The sequence below is a fragment of the Cynocephalus volans genome, chromosome 6 (genome assembly GCF_027409185.1).
Source record: "Cynocephalus volans isolate mCynVol1 chromosome 6, mCynVol1.pri, whole genome shotgun sequence".
NCBI classification, from domain to species: domain Eukaryota; kingdom Metazoa; phylum Chordata; class Mammalia; order Dermoptera; family Cynocephalidae; genus Cynocephalus; species Cynocephalus volans.
Window position 1 is genome coordinate 146365161 of NC_084465.1, and position 16426 is coordinate 146381586.

The 16426-nt window shown below is 37.4% G+C and overlaps 1 protein-coding gene across 2 annotated transcripts in view; it reads right to left on the reverse strand.

Moving 5' to 3' along the window:
• Window positions 1-16426, reverse strand: part of MPP7 (MAGUK p55 scaffold protein 7) — a 226494-nt gene that overhangs the window by 126844 nt on the left and 83224 nt on the right. For both annotated transcript variants that reach the window (XR_010023832.1, XM_063099009.1), the window contains exon 3: window positions 10400-10518. Coding sequence is in view for 1 of the 2 variants with exons in the window: in XM_063099009.1 (XP_062955079.1) it covers window positions 10400-10518 (119 nt within the window). In the remaining variant the exon portion in view is untranslated. The remainder of the gene's footprint in view (window positions 1-10399; window positions 10519-16426) is intronic.

The following is a 16426-nucleotide window of genomic DNA, read 5'->3' on the forward strand; positions in this document are numbered from 1 at the left end:
AGAATGTGTGTTGCTGTACAACTTTTTACACAGCCCAGAGGAGCAGGGACTAGCGTCCACACATCCCTGCCACAGCCCACTCCATCACACTCTTCCTCTGTCTAGGCTCCACTTCCTAGTATTTCCTAAACAATCGGTCACTTTTATGCTGACTCCCATCAGAAATATACTGTAATTTTCTGTATCAGGCACATTAGAAATTGGTGCTTAAATATCCTACGTTGAAATTACAGTTGTTATATATTTGAAAAAATAATTTAAATAAAAGAAAATAAAACAAATATGACCACCCCAAGATAATTTTAGAGGGCAATAATTATGATGTTTTAAAATAATTTTACTCTAAATGAAAACAAATATTGGAAACATTCATTTGCTGCCAAGGCTTCCACAGTTTTCTATGAGACTTATAAATGTCCTTTGAGAACCAATTTGGAATCTCAGGACCACACTGCCCAACACCTTCCTGGCAACAGGATGCAAACTGCCACCTACCCTGACATTAAAGACAGGATCCTAAAACAGCACAATCCAGAGACTGGGGTGATAAAGGAAGATGACCCAGGGAACTGGAACTACAAATACATATTTCACTAAGCCAGTCACTCCCCTACTGGATATGATACAATGACTCAGAAGAGCAATTTTTTGATACCCAGTAAAGGGGGAGATGCACATCTCTGTGGCCCAGCAACTCCACTGTGAGGTATAATACCTAGAAAAGCTGGATGTTTCCCTACTAGAATTCCTGTTCTCTAGAATTAGAGAATAACAGGGGCTGCTTGGACAAGGGAACACAGAGTGTTACAGACTTCCTCACTCCATGCACTCTAATGAATGAACTGTTCTAAAGGCAGGTATTTCTAGGTAAGAAACTCCCACATTTGTTTCTGTAGAGCATACAGACTCCCTGTTATTAAGTTATGAATAAATATAAGTGTAAGATGGTTGTTCTCAAATCAAGCATATTTGAATAGCCATTTAAGTCTCACAATAACTTCCAAAAGGCGCCGTTCCATCACATGAAACGTGGACCACATGGGAGGACACAGCCCCATCAGGGATTCATACACCTGGCTCCTGGACTCACTCATCCCTACTCCCAGGCAGATCTCTGAGATGGGCTACATATGGCCACTGTTTTGAGAGTATGAGTTACAAAGGCAACAATTTACACAGGGTCTCAGGAATTCATACCTTCAGCAGACCTCACGTGTTTCTGTGCCTGAAAAAATGTAAACTATAACCTAAGAATTAACTTTAGCTTCTCCAACAGCGCTGGCTGGACAATTACCTTTGATTGGCCAAGGAGTGTTACCAGCTGCTGATCCCTAACTCTCCACTCTGTCAGACCAGGTGGCCACAGATCACTCGCAATGTCTAGCTGTCTTGTTCTCTTTCCTCCCACCCAAGGCAAATGATATTTCAGAGGCAAGTAACATAACCTCTCCAGTGTGTTCACTCTCTGAATCTAACACTGCCTCTCCCCTCCCCAAACAGCACAATCTGTACCAGGGAGTATCGTATAAAATAGTCTTTCAGCCTTGAATCTTATTCACTACTATGTATATATCAGTTTCTCACCACCCGTATGATGCTTTCATTGCTTCAAAATTAAAAGAAAAAAGTGCCTGAACAGAAATGAGTTTATAAAACCACAGCTCGATAAAGTTATTTGTTTCTTAATAGCTTGACTGCATCAATTATCTTGGAAATAACTACTTTCCAAAGACATTTCCTCTTAATTTCACAGTAATTTCTAATTATTACGAAAATTTGAGCTATTGAAAGATCTAGATCAAGCATTAGTGTCAAACTGGTGTTTCATTTTCTGAAGTTTCGAAGTTGGAGATGTGAAATGTTTAAAAGTAGATTCTTGTCCGCAGGTTGCTCTATGAGCATCTGCTCAGGATTTATTTAGACTTAAGACTGGTAAGACTTTCACTTTTACAATTCAATCTAGATTCACAAGCATTAAAATTTTCATGAATTCACATTTATGTGGAGACTCAAAAGAAACTCCCACCAAGTTATCCCTCAACTCTGCATCTGCTAGTCAACTGATAAGCCTGGGTTCACGTGTCTCATTAAAAACAAAATTTCAGGACATGTTTAAGAAGAGAAACTGGATATTTTAGATTACAGATATAATTATTCCTTGATATTAAGTAGTGGATATTTCTTTTAAATTGTGGATAAACAAAACCAGGAGTTTGTTTTACCTCAAAAAAGTGTTTGCTTTTATTAAGGTAAATGGGTAAGCAACCAAGAGATTCTTATGACACTTCCAAGTGTCACCTGAACTTGGTTACATGTACCACTGTGGTTTATAGCAGGCTGGTAAACAAGTTTAAAAACTTGTCTATTTGTAAGGGAAAGGAAAAAAAATCATGACATGACCATGACACCTTTTTCTGAGGGGTATGACGGTCTCTGATGAGCGTCCAGGCTCTCTTTGAGTGAAATGGACCAGATAAGAAGATAAAGCTCACTTTATTTAATTTATAGAGTCTTCAAGTTGAGGAATAAAGCCATTAAAGGCTGCGACCAGAAAGTGAAAAGGTAAAACTGGTAAGAAACTTGTATCCAGAAGGCATAAAAAAACTCTTACAAATCAGTAATAAAAAGAAAAATAACCATATTAGGAAGTGGGCAAAGGGAAACTTCTGGTTTCAGCTTCAGGATGTAAACAGCTCGGAAGTCATTATTCCAGTCCTCATAAACAACAAAAAACCTAAACAAACTGAAAATTCAATGACTTAGATCCAGCAGAAAATTAAAGTCACAGGGCTAACTACCACCCCAAATTCTGCAGAGATGGGGGAATACAGAGAATCACAACTCAGATCAGTCAAGAAGGAACAGAAGCTGCTGGATCCAGTGACTTGTATTAACACTTACACGCTAATTTTGATGAACTGCTGGTGATCAAGTGTGGACTACCTTGAGTTAAAAACTCCTGGGGGCCCAGTCTTAGAGGGTCCCCCACACTTTCCTCCAGGAGCCCAACGCAGTTCTCAGGGATGAAGTTAGGAGAAAAAATCCCCAGTGTCCAAGTCAGGGGGAAGGGAAAAGTAACAATTACAGAATACTTATACCTAGAGCTCTCTCCATAACAAAGGCCTGTCCTCTAAGGGAAACTGCTTTCCCAGAGCCTTATTTGACCTGAGAAAAGAGTAAAGAGACAACTCTGATCCCCTCTAGCATTCTTGCCTCACTAGTACATTAGTTGACTAGTAGAGAGGGGAAAAAAAAGAGAGAGAGAGAGAGAAAGAGAGAGACTAAGAAATGCTTCTGAATGTCACAGGCCAGGAACTCAGGTCACTAAAAAACTGACATTCAATTATAAGATTATAGAACACTTCCTCTCCCCAACAACTTACCACCATCAACAGGACTCTAATAAAATAACCGTGGCTTATTAATGAGAGAGCTACACAAAGGAAACCCAAAGACAACTGGATTGGAGGGAGGCTGGGGAAGGGCATTAAAAAATCTGAAATTTCTGGCACTGGCAGCTACAGCAAACATTAAACACAGCCTAGCTCCAAGCCATGTAACATAAAAACACACTAAAAGCCTAATTACCTCAGTTCTTATTATCTGACACATCATGCCTAGCTTACAACAAAAAATCACAAGGCATGACAAAAGGCAACAGAAACATAGTCTGAAGAGACAAAGCATCAGAATTAGACTCGGATATGACACAGATTTTGGACCTATGTGATAGGAAATAAATTTTTTGAGCAGCTAGAAGCTGTAATGGAAAAAGTAGACAACATGCAACAGAAATGAAAATTGCCTTTGATGTGCTCATCACTAAATTGAATGAGGCCAAGGAAAGCTTGAAGATATGCTAAAAAAAACTTCCCAAACTGAAGTGCAAAAAGAAAAAAGAATTTTAAAAGGGAACTGAATATTCAAGAACTGTGGGACAATTTCACAAGGTCCCCATACACGGAATGGGAACACTAGAAGGAGAAGAAAGAAAGAAAAGAGCAGAAGAAATACTTGAATTCTGGCTGAGAATTCTCCAAAATCAATGACAAACACCAAACCAGAAGGTTCAAAGAACACCAAGCAGAATACATGCCAAAATGGCTAAAATCTAAAAACCTGTCCATACCAAATGCTGACAAGGATACGGAGCAACAGGAACTCTCATTCATTGCTGAAAGCAAAATGGTAGAATCACTTTGGAAGCCAATTTGGCAGTTTGTTAGACAGCTAAACACAGTCTTAGCAAGTGATCCAGCACTCACATTTCTTGGTATTTACCCAAATGATCTGAAAACTTATATCCACACAAAAACCTGCATGCAAATGTTTATAGATGCTTTATCTGTAATTGCTCAAAACTGGAAGCAATGAACATGTTCCTCAATAAGTGAACAGAGAAACAAACTATGATACATACATACAATGGAATACTTTTCAGTGATACAAAGAAATGGGCAAGCCCATAAGAAGTCTTGATGGAGCTTTAAATGCATATTACTAAGTGGAAAAAAACCAATGTGAAAAGCCTACTTACTGTGTGATTCCAACTATATGACATTCTGGAAAAGACAAAACCATAAATACTAAAAAGATCAGTTGTTGCTGAGGTGGGGTGAGGTGGGGGTGGGCATAGGTAAAGCCAAGGGTAGTTGTAGGGAGGTGAAACTATTCTTTATAATATGTAATGATGTATGCATGACATTATGTATTCGTCAAAACCCATGAAACTGAACAACACACAGAGTAAACCCAATGTAAACTATGGATTTCAGTTAATAATAACATATCAATTCTGGTTCATTAATTGATAAATGTATCACATTAATGCAAGAGGTTAATAATAAGAGAAATGGGGAGTGAGGGATTGGGGAGAAGGTATATAGGAGCTATCAGCACCATCTGTTTAATTTTTCTGTAAATCTAAAATTGCTCTAAAAAGTAGTCTATTAATTTTTTTAAAAATGACCCAATTGGAAAAAAAGATGGGCAAAGAATCCAAGAATCTGCTTCTCCAAAGAAGATATATGAATAGCCAATAGAAACATGAAAAGATGGTTAATATCATTTAGTCATCTGGAAAATGTAAATCAAAACTACAATGAACTATTACTTCATACCCACCAGGATGGCTAGAATCAAAAGTTCAGATAAAAACAAGTGTTTTTACAAGTGAGTCTGTAGTGTTGATAAATATGTGGAGAAATCAGGACCCTCCTACACTACTGGTAGGAATATAAAATGGTGCAGCCACTTTGTAAAACAGACTGGCAGGTCTTCAAAATGTTAAATATAAAATTACCATTTGACCCAGAAATTCCACTCCTAGATATACACTTATATGAAAACATATGTCTATACAAAAACTTGCACAGAAATGTCCTTAGCAACATTATTTATAATGTTCCACCAACAGGTGGAAAAAAACCCAAATATCTATCAATAGATGAAAGGATAAACAAATCGTGGTATGTCCATACTACACTATTCAGCCACACAAAGGAGTGAAGTATTGATACGTGCTACAACATTGATGAACCCTGGAAACATTAAGCCAAGTGATAGAAGCCAGTCACACACACCCCCCAACACACACACAAAAACACATATTGCATGATTCTATTTACATGAAATGTCCAGAATGGACAAATATATAGAGACAGAAAGCAGATTTGTGGTTGCTTAGGGCTGGGGTGAGAGCAAGAAGGCAGGGACTGGGGGGTGATAGCTAGCAAGTGGTACAGGGTTTCTTCTTGAGGTAATAAAAATATTCTAAAATTGATTGTGGTGATGGTTGCACAACCCTGTGAACAGACTGAAAACTATTGAATTGTACACTTTAATTGGGTAAATTGCATAGTATGTGAATTACAGCTGTATCTGTTACCAAAAAATATTACCATCTCAATGTCAATGACTCCCCAAAAGACCAGATTTCACAAAATACAAATACTGCATGGTTCATACCTACATTAAAGAAACGATTCTGTATCTGAAATTCAAATTTAAGTGGATGTCCTGTATTTTTTCTGGCAGCCCTACTGCCAAATCTGTTATCTCCAACCTAGAAGGTCCATGTATCCAACTATATAATAGATGATTCTGTTTGGTTATGCCCCAAATATCAAACAAACATAAACAAAACTAAAATCTCCTCTCATTTCCTGAAGAGACAGTCAAAATATGTAAGAACTGGTACCTGGTAACTCAGGGCTTGCAGATTTCTCCTGGAGCCCTCTCCCAACTCCCACCAGCCTGGCCAAAACACCAGATGCTGGATCACATGATAGGAGGAGTTTCATTATGTTAAAAAGTAGCACACAGGCTGTTTCTCAGCCTCCCTCTCTCAAACTAAAATCAGCTCCCCACTCCCAACACCTAGCCACCATCTTTGTTGACCTGAAAATCTCATGTCCCATCCAATCTGCACTGTCTACCAGTTTGCTTCTAACTGATATCCTTACACCCCTGCTGTAAGCCTCTCAAAGCAATGGCTCCCACTGTCTTAGGATAAACTCTGTACTTACGTGGTTTCAAAGCCATTCAAGAATAGGTTTTCGCTTAGCTTCCTTGCCACTCTTTGCTGCCCACCCCCTTCTTTACTTCACACGCCAACCAGAAGACTCTGCCATCCTCCAGATCCTCCATGCACAACGCTCATTCTTGCCTCCAGGTGTCTGTATGTATTTTACTTCCTGCCTAACCTACCTCCATCCCCAGCCACCTCCATAAATTCTTACCTGAGCAACTCCTATTCAATATGTTACTTAAGATGCCAAATCCTCCATGAATCCTTCTCTGAGGCCAGTGTTAGGTTGGGCAGCCTGTCCCTCTCATAAAAAGCTCTAACCACGACCTACCCCAGAAAACTGTAATTGCCCATCCCCAAATCGATAACCTCCTGGGGAGACTGGAGACTCCACAAGGCAAGGGACTGTGCCTGCCATGTTGGACATGGTAGCCCTTGTCACAGTCCATACATATATAGTAGGTATTCAACAAATACAGTATGAACAAATCAATAACCAAAAATTAAAACTGTAACTAAACATTATAAGGATCTAGCTGAGAATTTATCATTACTCCTTTAAGACTGAAATCACAGAAATACACACAATAATTCAATCATTTGAGGAAAATTTTCTTGAAAATATCAATTTGTGTTTGTTGAAACACTTCAAAATCCCAAAGAAGATAAAATTCAGATTACTACTTTTTTTCCTCCTGCCCCCATACATACACACACACACACACACACACACAGAGAGAGAGAGAGAGAGAGAGAGAGAGAGAGAGAGAGAGAACTATTTAAAAGGGAAGGGGAAAACATTTGCAACTATTTAAAAGGTACTAACAATTTGATATTCTTGTCCTAGAAATCCAACATGATTGTGAGTTAAGAACAAAAGTTTCTTGAGGAAATAGAACTATGACCTTATTTAAAAGAAATATAATATTTAAGCAAGCCTTTATGCCACATCTTATTCTAAAATGAACTTAATCTGGGTTACAGAAATACACACAACTAAATAAAATTTAAAGCAGGTAAAGAGATCTCAGTAGCAAAAAAAAAAAAAATACTAGAAGATAAATCTAGAAATGAGGTTTAGACACAAAATATATGCTTCATGGTCCTGTATACTTGCAAGAGATGGGCCAAAAATATGGCTCTACCCTTACTGGTGGGTGGTCTATCGAATTCACTGATTGTGTGAATTCTAATATCCTTGTCTTGCCACCCCTTCTATGCAGTATACTTCCATCCTTTACCTAAGACGTTTCCCAGGTCCTCTCTCAGTACAAGTACCATCTTCCTGCTGATACTTCTAAAATCTCATGCTCACAGTTTTTAGTATTATTCAACTTTTCTATTTAGAATTTTTCTTTTAAAAAATATCCTCAGCTAACACCTTATAGAATCATCATATTTCCTGTTCTGTGACAAGCTCATATCCTACAGTATTCCTGCCAGAGTGTGGTTCCATATCTTAAGGCAGCATGCTGTATCTGTGTATCTGTCATACAGACTAATACCAAAGCTGACTCCTCTTAGGAACATTTTACATGAGACCAAAAAGTTATATGTATTTAAAGCTCTGTGGTGATTTACAACAGCTTCTTTAAAACAAACAAAACAAAAAACAAACCGCCCCCCCCCAAGTAAGATGACAACTGAAAATTTTGTGCTAGAATAAAATCAAGTTTTGTGTTCATTCAATTCTAAATCACATTCTAAACTTGAGCTGCAGGCAAAAGAGCGTAAAACCAAAGGACATTTTGATTCACTCTAAAACAAATCTTTTCAAACCAATTCCTTTTGTTCTACCAAGATTTATGTACAAAAGCTGAAGCTTTCTATCCTCCAACCTTAAGCAGAGGCACTTGGAACACAGTTAAACTGTGTGCTCTAGCTTTTTAAATCTACAATCCCATGAGCCTGGCTCCTGGAGGCATTTTAGACTTTATGTATTTAAAAACTAATAGAGTGGGTCAGTCAAAGGACACACTTGAGGTCTGCATCTGATAAAAGCTGGTAAGAAGGGGAACTATTAGGAAATTGAGAATGTACTAGTGGTATGTCATAAAACTAATTTTAAAAATACGTTTTATAGTAATTACTAAAAAACATTTGGAATGGTACATGTGTTATTGTGCTATCTAAATACTGGCAACATCAATTTATTTGCTTCACTGTTTTTATGAAACCAGATATCAAAACCCTATAGCATGCTTCCTAACTGCTCATTACTGACACAGACTTTGAAAAGCAGCCTATGTTTAAAACTCAACTGCCGGTGTACCGAAGAATTTGCTTTATACATTAGTTTTATTCTTTCAACAGAAATAACAACCATCTCTGTGCATGCTATGATAATTAATTTTTTCCTCAAACCTGAATAGTGCCTACTTAAATTTGCCTAACCTACATACCTATCAGAGAACTTAGATCTTTACTACTGTATTTGAAACTCACAAGCAACCTTGTCAACAGGTATTTATAACTTTCGTTTTATAGGTAAGGAAACTGAGATAGTAGCCGTGTTATAAATAAATACAAACAAACATGCACTCATTGTTTTGGGGCATGTTTATATCATGATTAAGTGACGATGCTGCCACTTCAGATATTTTATTCCTTCTATCAAAAGATCAAATCAATCTTAATAAATCCATAACTATTCAACTTCTACACCTTCAACACAGGGATATTTTTATGACTGCCTCACCAAGTCACAAACTTTATCAATTATAATCCCAAGACCATTTCTAACAAATCCCAAGAGGGCAACAAAATGACCTAAAATTACTCAGAGCACAAAGACACCTTGGCAATTACACTGTTATGAAAAATTAAATACACGAACAGATAAAACATTCTAATCTTTCTATGCACTGCTAGGGGAAAGCCACATAACATCTGCACTTGTTGAGAATTGTTACTGCTTGAAGCACACAAATTTCAGTAAACTTGACAACAAGAAAAAATATAATAAGAATTCTCCTATTCTGTGAAGAAATTGCAACTCAGAAGTTACTCATTTTCAAATATTACACATCAGTTAAAGCCTCTTATCATGACAGACAACCGTAACAAATTTAGCTGAATTAAACAGAGGTCCGGATATCATGGAGGCATAGGTTTCTACCTCCTACAGACTCAAATAAAACTCTAAATTTCTTTCAGCTTGAGTTAGATGAGAGAAAATGTAATTCATATTTCCAGAAGCAAGAGTGGCATATTTTCCAGTAAGTTCCTTGTTCTCATTTTACTATTTTAAGAGTTCTGATCACTCCCAGTGTTGCTGTATGGCAAGACCTGATTTCTGTTGGCTGATCATTTTCATGGCATCATGCTTTACTAAAACTGTCTCCAAAAACTGTTTTTATTCGTGTTTAGCTTCAGTGTATTTATATACAAAATACCACTTCAATGGAGTTGTGCCAATGAAAGAAACAGCTTACTAGAATTTCAGTTGACTTTGTTAAAGGAAATTATTTTAAATTAATGTGGCTACTGAACTGCTGCCATTCTTGACCTCAGAAAATATATTCCTTCTAATTTTTGCTGTGAACATTTATTTATTTAAGTTAAATTCCAGCTCATGAGTGTTGACCCTAAAGGAGTCTAAACCTTCCTGCTACTTTCATATTCTTTTTTCTAAACAAGGGCAACCACATGTTTGCTACATTAGTATGCACAGCCAGATCACCACCATTAAGTGAAATCATCTCTGTATTTTTGGTAGAATCTTTAACAACTTCCACGCCTGTCAGTGAAATGGAACAAGGCTGTTTTGTTTGCAGACAGCAACAATTTGATCTCCGGTTTACTAGATGGCGCTCAAAATATTTTTCCATATGTTTTTTGCAGAGAGAGTCTGACATCAGCATGGTTTACCTTTACCAGTGAATGCAGGCTTTTTTCACCAAACATATCCCAGAGGAAGGTCAGGTCTTCCTGGCTATCCACATGTGGCTGCAGCTGGGCTGGCAGAGCAGCCAACAGCTCATACAGACCTATAAAATGAAAATAAAACACAAAGCGTAATCTTAGAATGATCTCATTAATTTCATTTAAGGTGTGTGTAAATGACAGCTGGAACATGTCTTTTTTTTTTTTTTCTACTGGATTTGTATTCTGGGCCATCAAGCAAAACACTCCTCCAAAGAAGCAAAGGAGGTTTTTTTGATTTTCAAAGTCCAAAGAAGTATGCATTAACAGAGTAGATTTTACCTTTCACAGCTGTCAACATTCTACAGTCATCCAAGTTTACATAACCCGAGACAGAAAATAATGTGTACAGGTTTTCAAAAAAAGAACAAAATGCATACATTCCTTTCCTTAATCGTTATTACATCTCCCTCAACGTTAGCCAAAGAGTGAAATGAGTCATGAATAGGAAAAACTTCCTTAGAAGCACAGAAAACTGATAGAGTGGTCCATTAAAAAGGTTTTGTAGTTTCCAAATAGTTCCTAATAACATAGAGCTTCAAAAACATTTGCATTATCTAACATCCAAAATAAAGTTCTACAAAATAAGACAAAATAAACCGTACATGGTGCTGCATTACTGTAGTCAACCATCTTGAAAACACACACACACACACAAAATACACAGAACTTAGTTCAAATTTTGCATCTATAAAGTTTGTCTAATACTCTCTGAAAGAGTTAAAGTAACAGATGCAAGTTACTTGTGGCGCGCCTCACTAGAAGCTTCCTAGGGGCAGACGGTAGCACAGTGTTCCACGGTAGCGTGCTACATAAACCATCCATCTGCATCAGAGGCCGTCAGACTCCTGTCCAAGAAATGTTGCAACAGTGCTTGCCCAAGACTCTTTAGGGAGGTGACCTGACAGAAGTCAATATCAACTCATAGCACATGTTTCATTTTCCAGTGGGATTACATGAGGTAAAAAGGACAAAATTCCTTTTATTTCTGTCTGCTGTCTACAAAAACACCAAGACCTCCTGGGATCTACAACACACGGGACTGCTGTTATTTTTGGTCTGAATAAGTGCTGTTGTTCGTCATAGGGACAACTTTACAAGATATTTAACTAGCAAAGGATAGCAAATTATGGGCTGCTATCTATTATCTTCCTAAAGCATTATAATATTCTGCTAATCAGTCATAATTCACAACCAAATTTGAAAAGTCATATATGTAACTTAGGAGATTTGATTAAACTCAAACATTCCTGGGGCTGTATTTGGCCCCCCCAAAAGCTTAAATACTCTTTAAAAAAATGTAATTACATTCTTAAGTATTCTTCGTGGTTTATATTTATTCCCTTAAAAACTGGCATCCTGCCTAAACCAGCACTTATTTGCAATTTAGTAAAACTATTTTTAAGGTATCTCAACCTAACACAATCTATAATATTGGCTCATATATATATATATATGTATATACACACACTCATATATATATAATCAACAATTGCCAAAATCGGTGGTTGAAATCAGAAGTTCAAAATGTGAAACCATGTAAAAAGAAGATGAAATTTCATTATTTTGTTACGGATATCAGGAGTTGTAAAAATAATCACCTATTGCTTAGTAATATGACTTAGAGTTTAATTAACAGTACTAATTCAACTGTGATATATAAAATTTACATGGTATAGCTGTTGGGAGGATTAAATGATTCAATACTTTAGGACAGTCCCAGTGACATGGTAAGTACTCAAAATGTTTCATATGTAACTCGATGAGTTTCAGCCATTGATAATATTATTATTATTAATCACGTTATTACTGAAAAAGCAAGTCTAGATCAAACAGACCTAGATTCAAATCCCACATCTACACTTAGAGCATTTCACATAACTGATCTGAGCCTTCTTTCCCTCTTGTGTTTCAAAAGAAATGGTAACCTACCTATGTGGTACAATTGTATACAACCAAACACATGCACACACAGAGATGAATGGTGAAATCTGAATAAGGTCAACGGATTGCACCAATGACAGTTTCCTAGTTGTGATACTCTACTAAAGTTACGTAAGATGCTGCCACTGGAGGAAAGTGGGTGGGATATCTTTGTATTATTTCTTATAACATGTGAATCGTCAATTATCTCAAAGCAAAATGTTAATACAAGAAAAAAAAAAGAAATTGTGGTAAATATGGTAGCTGTAAGAATTCAATGGAACAATGCACATGGCAGCATTCAGTCCTGTGGTTGGCACAGAGTAGGCACTTGATAAAAAATCATGTTCTCCTTTCCTTAATATGTCTTCCTCTAGAATGAAAATGTCATTTCAGTTCAATGGTTCAAAGTCAAAACAACAGCTTGGCTATACATTCCAACTGGATACAATCCCATACTCAGAAATAAAACCACCCTAGTCTTTTACATATGGAAAGTATTAACATCACCCAAGTACTGCTTATATTAAAATAAGCCATATGATGTTTAAATATTTTTTAAAATAATTTTTCTGTTAGCAGAAGCTCATAAAATTGAGTTTTCTGGTTTTTATTAGCTTTAGGCAATCCTAATTTATATGCCACTACAGTTTGGCACTCTAGTGACAACAGCAGTCCCTTCTCTCTAGTTTCCACATCTGGTAACCATGACAAAAGCCAGAAGAGATAGGACAGTCCAACCAGAAAATAAAGACATGGTTAAAAGAGCTACCAGGCCAGAGCTGTGTGCAGTCTCAATGAAGGTAACACAGACACAACCACTTGCACTTTATATATTTATATTACATAGGCCCTAGAAATCATCCCTGTCAATGCATAAAACCGTGTCTGTGTTCTGACATGTGCTGTAAAATACTCCCATATTCAGTTCCTAGAGTTTCAATAGTAAAGAGTACTATGAAATCCAAATATCTTTGGTCCTAGAGATTCGGAGGGCAAGAGAGTTTAGATAGCAAGGGACATCCTTAAAATTTTTTTTACCTAAATCTACTCGGTCCCTTAGAAAGAACTAGAACAGTGAAAATTACCCTATACTCTGTAGTCATTCAAGCTCATGAATGCTTTGCTCCCATAAACATTTATGGTAGCTATGAATCATAAACTGTTCAAGGCTCTAAAGATCTAAGAGAAATCAGACTTGGTTCCTATCCTCAGGAGTTTATGGTGCAGAAGACAAGCACAGACAGGTCTATTAGCAAGTGCAGGACAGGGTTTGAGTGTTATGGCAAAGGCTAGGAAAGTGGTCAATTCCTGCAAAGGAGGGGGAAGACATCAGAAAAGTCTTCAGAGGAGAATTAACACTTGATTTAGGTCTTTGCTATGGTTTGTAGGAATGGGTTTGTTACAAAAGAGTGAGTTTGGTCCCTCTTCCCGTTTGCCCTTCCATCATGGATGACACAGCAAGAAGGTCCTCACCAGACACTGGCCCCTTGATCTTGAACTTCTCTACCTCCAGAACTGTGAGCCAATAGATCTCTGTTCATTATAAATTTCCCAGTCTGTGCTATTCTTTTATAGCAGCACAAAACAGACTAAGACGGTCTTTAAAGGCTACATTCCTAAGAACAAACATTAACTGAGTTCTCACGTTCAGAGCACTACGCTAGTCACTGGAGATACAACTAAGTATAAAACATACCTCTATGTCTGCCCCAAAAGATCTTACAATCATGGATGATGCAAAATACACACACACACACACACACACACACACACACACACACACACACACACACACAAGGGTACTTCAAAAAACTCATGGAAAAACAGAACATAATACACATCTTTCCATGAACTTTTTGAAATACACTCATATATACATGATATATATATATATATACACACACACACACATCCAAACATACAGCAATCCTAAATATAAGGATCTCCTACTTGCCCACATACAGATCTAAAACCAAAAGATATATTTTTCCAAATAAATACATAGACATTTCGGCTACCAAAAAAATACATCTAATTAATTATTAATTTTTAATTACTTATGCCTAATTACTAATTCAACATCTAACTGATTTCTAGACATTGATAAAATGCTCATGCCCGTTTATAATATTTAAATTATAACTTGGTCAGAAACACATACTGTAAATTACCTATGAGGTAAAACATTAATTTAAACACTTAACAGTACTTAAATTGCCCCTCTTGCAATTTTCATGAAACCAGTTTATTTAAATTTTTCACAATGATTATTTCCTCATCGCTAGCGCCACTTTTAGAGTTAGAATATATCATCTTTACTCTTAGATAAGTTGTTTGAGATACAGTACTTTTTGATTACTTGTGAGATTCTGTTACTGGGAATCTGCATAAAGCTAATTGTTTTTTTTTTTTTTTTTGTCTTTTTTGTGACCGGCCGCACCACGCTCAGTCAGTGAGCGCACCGGCCATCCCTATATAGGATCCGAACTCACGGTGGGAGCACTGCTGCGCTCCCAGTGCAGCACTCTCCCGAGTGAGCCATGGGGGCGGCCCTAATTGGTTTTTATTTGTCTTGCAGCTGTATATTTTTACCTCTACAATAGAACCACATAGCTACTCTTTAAGTATCTTTAACACTTGCAAACTTGAGGTCATAAACCTTCTCCAGGGAATAATAACTAACTCTGGCTTAAATTTCTTTGCCTCCTTTCTTAAAAACAATTCTGCCAACTGACCTCTGAGAACATTCCCCCAAATTATGAATTTAGGTGATATGAGAATAAACATGACTTCTCCGTTCAACACATTTTTGTGTAAGTAAAGTAACTGAGAAAGTTCCCTATGAGAGATTTTGTAAGGACTTGGATATAAGGCAGCTCTGTCCTCTCTGAGAGAGAATTTTAAAGAGGAAAAAAAAATCTCACCTTATATTGGGTATATACAATACAAGACACTGTCAAAGATGCAGGTGAAGAGTTTCAAATAAAAATTATTTCATAAAATGTTCCAGCGGAGAAAAAGCAGTATTTTTAAATTAACACATTTTATATAGTGAGAGAGAAGAAAGGGTTAACTGATTAATATATACAATAAGAATTAAAACAATAGAAAGATAAGCACTCAGTAAAGGTCAGAAAAGGCTATACTGGAACACACAGGACTTAAGTTAAGATCCAAAGAAGGAAAATAGGGCCTAGAAGGCGACACTCTAGGTTGGAGAACACCAAGGTGAAAAGTCAGTAATCATCATGTAAACCCACAGATTTTTTAAAGTACTAAATTTCTGTAAAACTGATGAAAACATTCGTGAATAATCAAACTCTAATTTCTCCCTCATATGTTTGCATCATTCACGGTGTAATTTGGAGACAGGAGATATGCGGTAACATGAACAGGGAAAATTTAACAAAAAATAATTATTACCTATAAGAGAGGATTGTCTATAAAGTGCTAAAGAAAACTCTAAAGAATACCTTGTGCTGAATAAGACTACCCCAGAAGGAAACAGCCACGGAAGAGGGGCTCCTTCCCACGGCTAGGACTAAGAGCTCCTGGGAGAAGGTATGCTTGCAGCTCACTGCATGCCTGGGGTCCCCTGAGCCAGAGCTTCTCCATTGTCACTGGGCAAGCGGGAAACAGCTCTCCAGAGTGCAGGTGGACAACAAACTGTGGCTGGGACTAGCAGGCAAGAAATGCTACTCCAGGAAACAGATGGATTGAGGGTAGCAGGCAGGGAACCACAGCCAGGACTGGAAAGCCAGAAATACCCTCGGGGTACATAAAACTGTGACAAGATCTGCCAAGCAAGAAACACCCCTCCAGTGTACAGGCAGGTCAAGGCTAGCAAGCAAGTCGACCTCTGGGATGACTACGAATCTGTCCATGGGAATGTCACTAAAACTCAAACACAGAAGTATCACTGGATGCTCCCCACAGATGCTGTTAGCAATCCCATGATAGGAGCAAGAAGCCAGCAAAAAAACTGCAGAACAGGTAAGGGAAGCCTCCTCCTCCTGCAGTGTCCCTCCAGCGCCCTCTACTGACAAA